Raw genomic sequence first — 12,156 nt, 5'->3', positions numbered from 1 at the left:
TTAGGCTTTTTCGAGCCATCCCGGGCACAACTCACCTCCACTTTAAGCACAACTAGTGAGGTAGTTGTGACCTCACATGAAAACAAGAAATTCAGTGAGAAGGGAGGAGGAAAGGTTAGCTTGATGTCGAGCATGCATCCCTTTCTGAGTAGACGCACTCACTCATCTGCACCTCCTTGTGGTCACAGATCTGTTCTGCGGTTTGCTTGCATCTTCTGTCAATACAGTAGTTTACGAACAAAACAAAGTTAGCCATTTGTTATGATCTGTTTAATCATAGTTTGATATCCTTGGACCTACCGGGGTTGGGTTTCAGGTCACTGTGCTTCAAGTGGAAATCTTCAGTTCACACAGTGATCTTAACTTTAAAGCAAGAAAAATCCAGTGTCTTTAGCAATTACTTTTACATCAGCTGAACTTTGAAACTTTACCAAATTGCTAGAATTATGATGTATACTGCAATAAAAAGTCTCCTATATAAGTGCGAAGTAGGCATTTGAAGCATGGACAAAAATCCATCTGTGTTGTTCAGCTCATTAGCCATAAATACATTTTCCAATTTACCCACCAGAGCACAATTTGCATAAGATTACCAACTGGGTCAGCAGTGTTTGTGCCTGCAAAGCGATTCAAGCTGAGACCAGAGAAGGATGCAGAACCTTAGAATGCAAACTGCACTTATAAGCACCACGATGTTTGAATTTAGGTCAGAATATTGTTACAAGTCACAAAAATGGAGTCATTTTTAGAGTTACAAAGAAAGAAAAAAAAGAAAGATTGAGTGCTGGATGGGAGTGGAGGATGACTGTGGAAGGACAGAGACAACATTAATAACATCATCCATAATCTGCTGATGGACTCAGTACTGATTATCCTGGCCTGAAGCTGACCAGTGTGGAGCTGTAGGACACTGACAGACAACTACTCATTTTAGATGCTGTCATTATAAAGCGGGGGGTAATCCTTTTCTTTTGTAGCACTGCTTAGCTTTATTACTCACACCGACATCTATATAGAATACTATTTTCTCTAAGATATGAGATGCAGCATAGTTTCCGAATTTCTCATCCGAACTGCTTTAGTTTTTCAACCTAACATCAGCTAACATTTGTTTTTGGTGCTTGAGTTGCTTTAGTATTTAAATTTATATCCTTATTGACATTCAGCAACCAATGTAACATGTCCATTAATTGACACAGAGTTTCACTGTAAGTCACTTTTCTTAAGGCAACAAGAACACACACACAAAAAAGGCAACAGAAAAATAACTCTAGATCACATCTACTGCTATTCTCTCCATCCTGTAAATGTCCAGTGATGTCTGACCACCAGTGTTTTACAAGTTTATGCTTCTTATGAAAAAATGTTTAAAGTTCAGTTCATTTACATTTTTTAAGTTAGAAGCCAGAATGAAAGACTAGACTTGAGAAAGAAAAGAAATCAATTATACTAGACCCTAAATTCTGTCTTACAAAATAGATATGCATGTGGAACAGATGTGTGGACAAAGGACAACATTCCTTTTGTACTTTTTACATTTGTCTGAAGAACCTCTTTTAGTTTCACCGAAGGTTATTTTTTTGTCAGACAGCTATTTCCAGTTTACCTCTTCCCTAAATATTAAAGCAAGGAAAAGAAAACCTGCAAGGTGTAGAAATATAAATCAGTATCTTCTCCCACTGGACCGATGCTTCAACTCCACGTCTTTTCAAATATGAAGTTGATGAAGCTGACATTCTGACTTGTTTTTTAAAGCGCAGGCGGACATAAGTTGCACGGAAATGATAGATTTCATTTTCATACAGTATGTAATATTCCTATAAATAATCATATGCAGACGCGACAACTGATGTGCACACTGCGTCTGCAGCTTCTCTGCACCGGCGTTGCTATGGAGCGTTGCTGTTTTGTCATGTTAAGGTGTGCAATGCATCGTGGGTAATGTTGTGTGAAATAGATGTTGCGCCAAGAAAATGTAGGCACTGACTGTTGCACGACCTCCCATAATCTGAATGAGTTTATTATTTTTAAATTTGTTTCGTTCAGTGCGACATCCAGAGAAAAACATGTTCTTTTGAACTCATTCGTGCCCAACACTGACGACCGCATGTACAAGTCTGAGCTCTGCTGTAAAAGTCCTTTTTCATGAAGGCCTTTTTGCTTACCACCATAAAAATCCCAAACAAATGCTTTTCGCACTTTGAACTTTCATTGAGCACGAGTCCAGAAAAATGAAATTTTACTTTTCTGAGGCAGATTAATTTAAAATATTTCTAATGCTACATTATGTATTCCCTTCCCGTAACTTAATAATGTGACAGTTCCAAAAAAAGATGATTTGCATTTGTATTTCCACAAGGACAGATTTTGTTTTTAGATTTTTGGGAGGGTGTAATAAAATATCTTATTTGATTTATTCCTCCAACTCTGAGCTGTTACATTTCCACTAATATACCCATATTGTTATCCACTTTTCTTGTAGTTATATCCATTTTGCCCTTCTTTTTCCACTTTTTAAATGATGTATAGGGTTGAATGTGTTTTCATGTCTATAAGCCCTTTAGATAGAAGCACTGTGCCCCATATTTGTGTGAAGTGCATGTCTGTTAAACAGTCCAACAGATGCTTGATTCTGCTCTACAGTGTATCTTGTCACTGACTAAATGTCTTACCTGTACGTAAGAATAAAAATCCTTTACTTCTAGTTAATATTTTTCTTTAATCCTTTTGAAACCAAATACTTTTCTTACTTTAAGAATTAGTAGAGCTTCTTCTAATCTGTTACTACTAATCTGTTACAAATGTTAAAAGTCAACTTTATCCATGGCTTTTATTAGTTTTTATGAGGTTTTGCTGGTTGCTATCTGCTATTTTTCTTGTATGAGGTAAGACCCTCTTCAATGCTTTTCCACTGAGCATCATATGAGGGGTTACACCAGCATATCATTGGCCTTAACTGTGCAGCCCAAACGCAATCCCTGAGAGAAGGAAGGCCCCATCTTCTTTCCCTTTGGAAAGAAGATGGGGCCTTCCTTTCCTTCCCTTTCCCTCTAAATGTAGAGTTTTTAAACCACACTGTAGACGTTTTACCTTCCCATGCCTGGAGATGATTTAGTCTCATTCACTGAATTCTTTCTGGCTTACTTTTACTGGCACAGTTAGGAATAAATATAATTTGGGTAATTTATTCATTTTGATTGAATCTATTCTTGAGTTAAAATAGAAATAATGGATTAGGTTCCTTCTTGCAATATCCTCTTTTATTTTCCTTTGTACTGGTGAGTAATTGCATTCCAGCAGCTCTGAGAGGTCCTTTGGTATGATAACTCCTAAGTATTTAAAGTACTCAGTACTTACTTTTATATATTCTGGGGGCCTATAATTGTATTTAAGGAGTTGTGTTTCATTAATTTTTCTATCCTGACATCTGACCAAAATATTTAAATTACTCCACACATTTAGGTGAAGAGCTTACTGGTTTTGTTGAGTTCTTATTTTAATCGAGCTTAATTTACACATTTAATTTTTAACTGTATTTATGCTTTAAAAAAGAACTGTAAACACACACAAGTCACTGTTTATTACATTTAAAGCCTGTATCATGTAAATAATATGTGCCTGTTCTCTCCTGTCTGATTTCCAGTGTTGAGGTTTGTTGGGCCGACAGACAACATCTACTCCTGCAGTTTTGTGCAGATGTTGGAGCAGAGGCTGGAAAATGCCTTCGAAGAAGCTCAGGATAAAGTGCTGGAGACCTACAACAGACTCACTGTGGAGGTACTACACAAGCTTAGGGTGGCTATTGTTATTATGAGGTGCAGAAAGACAAATGTGTCATATTTGCATAATCAGGTCAGCTTGATAAATATAAAGTTCCAGGTACAATTCTGCTTTCTACGTTTTCGATCTGTGTGGAAGCGACCGCAGTCTGAACGGTCATGTTGCATTTTATCCGACTTTGACATCACAGAAGTCAAACATCACAATTCTGCTGTTACACAATATTTACTGTTGTTGTCTTTCTTTTTTTTGTAAATGAAAACAATGACAAAGACTTCACTTTAAATATATGAACAAATTAAGTAATAAAGTAATACAATGAAGGGAGGAATGGGGGTGTATTTACAATTACAATGTGTTAACCTGCGGGTTGGGTGGCATTTTATATCCTATATTGTTGGGTCGGGTCGAGATTTCATTGGAAGATATCCATGGCTCGGGTTTGGTAATCATCCTAACGGGTCCGGGCGGGTGCAGGTTGGTAAAATTGGACCCATGCAGGACTTAGTACAGACGAACTGCATTGTCTGTACATGCCTCCATACAGAAGTAGGAGCTACTGCTCCACTAAAGGCCTTTTTAACATTTGCACTCTCTCGTCTTCTTTCATTTATCAAGTAGGCATCATTTTATCGGTTCAGAGCGGGCAAGTACTTCCATATTGATAAACAGACGTGAAGCATCCATTACATCCGTAAATACTGCGTGATGTCATGTTACTACTGTGCATGCGTGTCACTTTAGGGCCACATAGTGTTCACACTTCATCGTGATGAAGGTCGCATCGAAATAATAATGTGAACAACCACGCAAAAACATCAGATTTCATTAAAAAATTGGATTTGAACAATAAGACCTGCAGTGTGAACGTAGCCTAAGTCTCAGCAAGCTGACACAAGCACAGGGTCTATTCATAATTTGACTTTTGAAACATTAAGGCTAAGGGGAGTTCAGGAGGGATGCAATGATAATTCTTCTGTCTTGCTTCATCGTCTATTTTACTGTTGTGACTCAGTTTGGTTACTTTCAGCATCAAACAAATCTAATTTTAGAGAGAATAAAACCATGTTTACTCAAGTCATACTGTGTGTGGAGCTTGTTTATGCATTCTTTATGTGCTTCTAGCTTTAGATGTTGTTGTATGAATGTTTGAATTATGAATCATGGCAGCCCACTGTTTCTTGTAAAAAAAAAAAATTAAAAAAATAAAAACAGAAAAAAAAAAAAGAATAAAGGTGCTAAAGTCATTCTGATGCTGTACATATGGGATGCTGAGTAACCTTTGTGATGGGCTGGTTGATTAATGGACTGAATTGTTTGTCCCTCAGATCCAGAGTGTGTCCCAGGAGCCAGGCTCTCCTTCAGTTGCTCTGGTATATGTGGTGAAAAACCAGGATGCCATTCTTAACGGGACGATATCCAGTGGGCTCCTCAACCAGCTGACTGCAGAACTGGTGGGATACTTCCTGTTCTATCCTCCCCTGATCATCGCTGAGCGTAAGTACAGCTGTAATTCATCTTAACCAGGGTAGATAAAAAGTTAGTTTGGCCACATTTTAACAGAGAAATAATTAACTGATTAATGTTACATTAAGGTTGAATTTTAAGGTAATGCTGACCATTTAAATTTTGTGAAACTGGAAGAACGAACATTATTTTGCTGAGCTCCTACAAACGTAAGATACGTAAGATCCACCTGCTACTAGCCTAAAGCTTCATGACACAGCAGTGTCAATTATTGAGCAGTGCTTTGTGATGTTTGAAAATAAATAAAGGATTTGAATCATGCAATAATGTATAATAGTGACCACTATATGTCTACTAATTCAAAATGGTCCAGCTGCACAGAAGATCATAGATTTATTCCACCAAATGGGCATAATTAAAGTGATGACAAAAGGTTTTAACGTTTGTAAAGTGAGTTTTACATTTAATTATGATGTTTTGTATTACCAGCAGTGGTCAGATGAGTTCAGACAAGCATATTCAGACTCTAAACTCAAATTTCCAGCTAAACTCACATGGCTTCACCATCTCATTGTAACACACAGTATATGCATCAAAGCATTTTAATTATAGCTGGAGCTGCCAAGCTCTGTTTGTTCCTGCTGCTCATCTAAAAGCTGTAATTTAACTTCCATTGGATGAAGGTATTTATTAGAAAGGTTAGAAAAATACATTTCAGCCATCCACAGCTTACAGGAAAATATTATTATTGTTATGAGAATGTGAACAACATGGCCCAGTATAATATCACTGACACATTTCAGGGAATCATTAGTTGTACTATAATAAGTGTTAAAATTGTACGATGCAAAATGTTTACGGTGTATTTTTGTGAATGAACACATCTTTATCTTCTCACTTAAGTTTATTGTTTTAAACATTTTGTACCTAATGGCTAAATTAATCATAAATTTAGGATAAGGTAGATAAAGGATGGATAAAGTAATATTTTATTCTATTCTATACCCTAATTATGGTCTTTTCCTCAACCTATCTCCTGGCTCTGATATCTGTATTTGATGTGTGCTAGTATTTTAAGCCATACAGACTGCTTAATACCCATTAATAAATCATAGTTTGAGCTGTACAATCATCTAGTTTTGACTTGGCACAACTTCAACCTTTATTGATCATCATACTGACAACATAGCAGCAATACATGTCTTATCAATGCATGTGTGCAATATGCCAGAGATTATTACCAGATATTTTTGCAATAGGAGAAGACTTAAAGCTCAAGTTACAGTTGGGCAATGTCACCTTTTGATTCATATTAACCATGGATTACAAGAAACTGTGTACATTTTCTGTATGCAGTACACTGTTCGACAACACACACACACACACACACACACACACACACACACACATTTGCAAAGAAAAAGACACTTTACATTTATGGGACACAAATGGATTCCACTTATGGCAAAGAAAATGAATTTAGACATCACGCAGTTTTAAATCAGTGTAATCAGTGTATGTATTACACACATGGCTTTGGCACTATGTCTTCATTTATCATGAAGCATTCCAAATGAAATGCATTTAAGTCAAGACATTTATTTATTTTCCTCAATGAGAATCTGCCTCATGAAGGAAAACATTACATCATACAATAAAATCTCCGCTCACATACACCAGACATGACTTTTCTATAAAATAACCATATAAATCCACTAAAAAGGAACAAAACCAGTACACAAAATATGATCCTTGAAATGGTTATTTATAAAACCGCAAAATATAAATAAGATCACCTGTAAATTTATAAAAATGCAATTGCACGGGGAACAAATAAGCTTTTTTTCTTCTTTTCATGCAGGTGGTTGTTGTTTCATTTACTTGGTTTAATAGAATCTTTGATATTCAAATAATCTCCCCCCCCCCAAAAAAAAGTTATTGTGGACATACTGTAAGTAGTGCAAGCACCAAAAACAGACAAACTTTAACTTCCCTCTACTCTGATTACAGAAGGTGTTTTAAAATATTTTACATGCCATTATATCAAGTCCTGGACTAATAAACTGAAACCATCTGCAGGTTGCAAGTGTGATAATCTGCATACATTACACTTCCTTGTACTTTTCATGCAGTAATCACATGTAATTGAGGGTAAAATACTGTTCCTTCACCTATTTGTCTCTCTTTTTTTTTAAATCAAACACTAAAGTAAACAAAAAACAAAAATAAAGCAAAGCTCCTATTATATCTGTACCTAAACACATTCAGTCTGGATGTGTTTAGAATCCATGTTAAATGCTGTCTAGTCAAACAATTAGAGTCAAATCAGGATGCTCTGTACTCACTGATTTGATGCTCCTCTAAACCATTTTCTCAGGAGTGTTTCCAGATAATTATGATGCATCCTAGTAATTTAAAGTTGGCTGAAAGTGGAAAATAAATGAGAAATCCTTCTGTGGAAGAAAGTTTAATAAACATTACACATAATAAACGCAAGCAAAGTGCAGCTGAATGCTGCCTAACACTTTAACTTCATTAATCTATTCACCATACGAGACCAAAAAAAGCATCATGCACGGCTGCAGAGTGACATTTAAGAGAGCTGAAGTGCATCAGAAAACATGGCCGCTTTTGACATTATCCTGGCTCGACTTCATATCGTCCCCATCTGTGATATTTTACCTCACTCTGGCAAACTTGAAATGCTCCCCCACCACTTTCGGTGTCTGTTTAATGTCAAAAAGGTGTCTTCTTAGATGTTGAAATGGTTGCTAGAATTTTCATCATGTACCTTAAAAATGTTCAAAGTACATCCACATTTTTATTACCAAACTTTCATCCCCTATTGCACTTTTTAATAACTATTTCTCCAAGATAAAAAGCGCCCTAATAGACTTGGACGTGCTATGCACTATGCAAAAATGAATGAAATAGCTAAAAAAAATGGGGCTTTTCTTTTTTTTCTTTACTTGCTTGATTGTTCCCCTCAGGCTGAAAAGGATAAAACTTGGATAAACACTGAGAACATGTCTGAACAGTAAACTTTTCAGTATCAAGAGAGGAACAAATCTACTGACCAAATCTCAGATTGTAATCAAAGATTTTTTTTGCCCTTGGAGCTTTATTGCAATTGTGAAAGATTCACAAGACAGAGGCTGGAAGTAGAAAGAGCTGCCAGCAGCGAGGGACGTCAGTGTTGCCACAAGTGGAACAAAGAGACAGAAAAGGAGACTCTTGAATCCAGTTGGTTTTGGTTGCTTTTAACCGTGAAATTGCTGTTATTTGTTTTCTTCCCACTATAATTGGACATCAAGAAGAATCCAGTCTCTACACTAATATTTTTTTTGTTACATAATAGTTTTGTTTTGTGCAGGAATCTGCTTCTAGCTGATTTAAACTTATGCAGAATTGGTTTGGTGCCTTCAAGAATGTTGACTACAGAGAGTCGACTGCAGGGCAATGCATGATTCATGACTTAGCATATGTTTGGCCTACTTCTCAAGAGAGAGAATTCAAAATTACTTGATATTGTGTAAGTAGAGAAGATAGTCAGACTTTGGCCCTTCGGAGTGATAGAAACCTCATCTTTTTCACATCTTAACAAGAGGTGTGACATTCTTGGATCATATAGAAGAGATAAGGAGGGTCAAGGTGTTTTTTTTTTTTGGACAAAAGAACACCTGCTTCAGTTCCATCATATATGTTGGGTTGAAAGTGGTAATTTACTGCAGCTCCCTTCAGCTCTGTACTGATTTTGTGACACTTTGTTTTGCTGTCACCTCGCTTATCAAATTCATTTTCAGGTCAGCAGGTAGCCGTGTTGGAAGTGTCTTAAAAACAGTGGGACAAAGTCACTTTCTGATGGCTTGATGGCCAAATATTGTCGTCAGGGACTGCTGGATTTAAAGTCACATTCTACAGTTGTGAAAAACAAAACACACCCTCTTTATTCTAAGATATGTATCGGTAATCACTGACAGTTTTCACTGTGTTATTATTTATCTGTTGGAAATAACAACAAAAATCAGAAGCAGTGTGTGAATAGCTCAGTAAACCTCATGATTTAGCTGCCAGCGGAGGAATTTACAACTTCAGTTCACTGAAGCTTGCAGCATTTCTATGTGTTCAGCTCTCTGAAGGGCCCACCTCAGCTTTTCAATCAGGTTGAGGTCTGAACTTTGACTGGACCAGTGCAACACCTTTTGTCGTTTCTTTTTCATTCAGCCATTCTCCCGCTGCTGTGTTTGGGATTGTTGTCCTGCTGCATTAGTCAGTTTCAGTCGAGCTTTAGCTGCCACAAAGGTAGACTCATATTTGACTCCAGAAAACTTTGTGTACACAGGAGTTCCTGGTCCACTCAATGACAGCCAGGTCCTGTAGCTGCAGAGCAAGCTCAAATCTTCAGCAAAACACGCTGCTGTACATTATATCCAAACATCTTCACTTTGGTCTGGTCTTCTTAAAGGAAATTGTTTTGGAAATCTTGTGTTTTGTTTTTTGCAAACTTAAGTTGTGATGCCATGTTCTTTAATAGAGACGAGACTTTCTCCTGCCACCCTTCCAAAAGATCAATAATTGGTCATGAACTTTAACATTTAACATGCTAACTGAGGTAGCAGAGTCTGAGATCTGGCTCTTAGGTTTGTTGCTGGTTTTTTGATCACTGCATGGTCTGACTTTGAAGTCTTCTGGGACAGCCACTCTTGGGAAGATTGGCAGCTGTCTTGAATGTTCTCCACCTTTTTTCTCACTGTAGAATTATAGACTCCTTCTTCTCAGACTGGCAGCAACAATTGCTTTTCCAAGATCATTGCTGATGGCACTGTGTCAGCACACGCCTGAATTACTAATTGTTGAGATACCTTAATAGATAAAAGAGGGTGCATTTAGATTTTCCTATTGCTGACCCACCTATTGGCACAGTTTACTGTTATTAAAAGGTGGTGTTCATCTGTGACAAAATATAATGTCACACCAGCTTAAAGAATAGTTGCTCATTTGTGCAACAGGTTCTGTCTGTTTAGCAACATTATCCGCCAGAGGCAGTATGTCACAGGAGACCGAGAGGCTGTGGAATCAAAGATCAGAAAGTGTTTGATGTGTCAAGCAAGTGTGTGATGTTTAGCTCATTAGGAAATTACTCCTCCAAGTGGCTAAAAATAACAGATTAATTCTTCTTTAAGGTTAGGGGGGATGTCACGAGTTAAGCTATGCAGATAAAGATAATCAGGACAAGACTGGTGTTAGATGCTTCTGCACTTTATAGACAGGAAGGAGAAGGTAAAACAAAATAGAGGACAGAACTAATATTCTGTTAGGTTTAGAAAATATCCGGTCAATTTAGAGTCAATACTCTTGCTCATTAGATATTATTGTTTTCCAAATTAGCTAAGCTTAACATTATAACAACATAATTAACATTAATTAAACATAATCCCTGCAGTAGTTCTCACAGACTTTGCTGTTTTTTTGTTTGTTTTTTCCCCAACATTTAAAAAGTTAATGACCTCAGACCCCATAGCTGAGCCACATGAGCTGTTTGTATTCCAAACCTTATTTTCGTGCCATCTGTGAGCTTTTAAAAGGGCAAACAGCTGTACAGCTTCTATCATCTGAATCCTGCCATGGGCAATCTGTTGTCCATGTCCCCCTGAATGAGCTAATTTTAGCCCGGTGAGATTTAGATTAGGATCTATTTGTGCAAACTCTCAACACCCAACAGGCTGAAACATCACACTTCACTTGGTCACATCCAAACTCACTTGGCATCACCACGGAAACGCTGCCTACTCTCCTAAAATCACAGTCTATTTTGTATATATATATATATATATATACATATATATATATATATATATAGAGAGAGAGAGAGAGAGAGAGAGAAAGAGAGAAAGAGAGAGCGAGAGAGAGAGAGAGAGAGCAAGATAATGACTATAAAATCAGATATAAAGAGATAAACAATAAATAGTCCTTCTCAGAATGCTTGTAAATGATCATAGACACTGATAAAAGTTATTAGTTCATACATGCACTAGAAAGACAAATAGACTACAGTTATTCTAAAATCAATTTTTACGATCATATCCATCCAACTATTAATCATCACTGTCTGTTTACATGTTGAGTCTCTGTTTACATCAGAGCCATTTACATGTACTTTATCTTAAGTGAACAGATTATTAATTTACAATCTCTTCTTTCTAAAACAGCCCTTGTGCAGTCCTCTTTCACTTCCTGGTTTTGAGGTGCCGCATAATAAAAAAACACAAAACACCTTACTCTCCATTTACGCATTGATTGTGCTGCACAGGCATGCATGATGTGAATTTAATTAGCTACAGGGACTTGCATGTCTGCTTCGGTCGGTGTTTACCTGGAGGTCCTTAAGGTCTTAACAATTCTTATTATATCTTGTATTAATGTATAAATATGTTTTACACCACATTTGCATGAGATTAACCACATCATTAGGTCAATCTGTTGGGGTTGCTCATATGAGAGCTGTTTAATAATGTTTTACATCATTTTATGGTAAGTAGTTCTTGTAACAGCGTGACACATTACATATACACCACATATCTTTACTACTGAGGTTTATATCTGTCATTTGCTTGTTTTCAGGAGAAACAATCTGCTTTGTAATAATTGCCCTATGAGAGTGAGATCTAGTTGTCTGCTGTATGCATCTTGTTTGAACAGCCCTGAGTTTCATGCTGATGGTAATATGCAGGCACTGGCACCACCCAAATTAAGAAGTGGAGCAACAGAGTTCGACTTTGAGAAAGTGCTTGAGACATTCTGAGACATCTAGCTTTATCTCTGAGTGATTATTGTTTATGCAAAAATGACTGAAATGACAGTAGACATGTTGTCTCTAACATCTCTGAATGATTCAGTAATGACAACGAC

At 36.9% G+C, this 12,156-nt stretch overlaps 1 protein-coding gene across 4 annotated transcripts in view; it reads left to right on the top strand.

Moving 5' to 3' along the window:
• The window catches only part of kiaa1549la (KIAA1549-like a), a 155,998-nt gene that overhangs the window by 75,634 nt on the left and 68,208 nt on the right, over window positions 1–12,156 (top strand). For all 4 annotated transcript variants that reach the window (XM_041997621.1, XM_041997622.1, XM_041997623.1 and 1 more), the window contains 2 exons: window positions 3,644–3,777; window positions 5,109–5,277. In XM_041997621.1, the coding sequence (XP_041853555.1) occupies window positions 3,644–3,777; window positions 5,109–5,277 (303 nt within the window). The remainder of the gene's footprint in view (window positions 1–3,643; window positions 3,778–5,108; window positions 5,278–12,156) is intronic.

This window comes from Melanotaenia boesemani, chromosome 10, assembly GCF_017639745.1.
Source record: "Melanotaenia boesemani isolate fMelBoe1 chromosome 10, fMelBoe1.pri, whole genome shotgun sequence".
In the NCBI taxonomy this organism is placed as follows: Eukaryota; Metazoa; Chordata; class Actinopteri; order Atheriniformes; family Melanotaeniidae; genus Melanotaenia; species Melanotaenia boesemani.
Note: the sequence above shows the minus strand (reverse complement) of the source record. Positions and strands in the feature narration are given on the sequence as shown.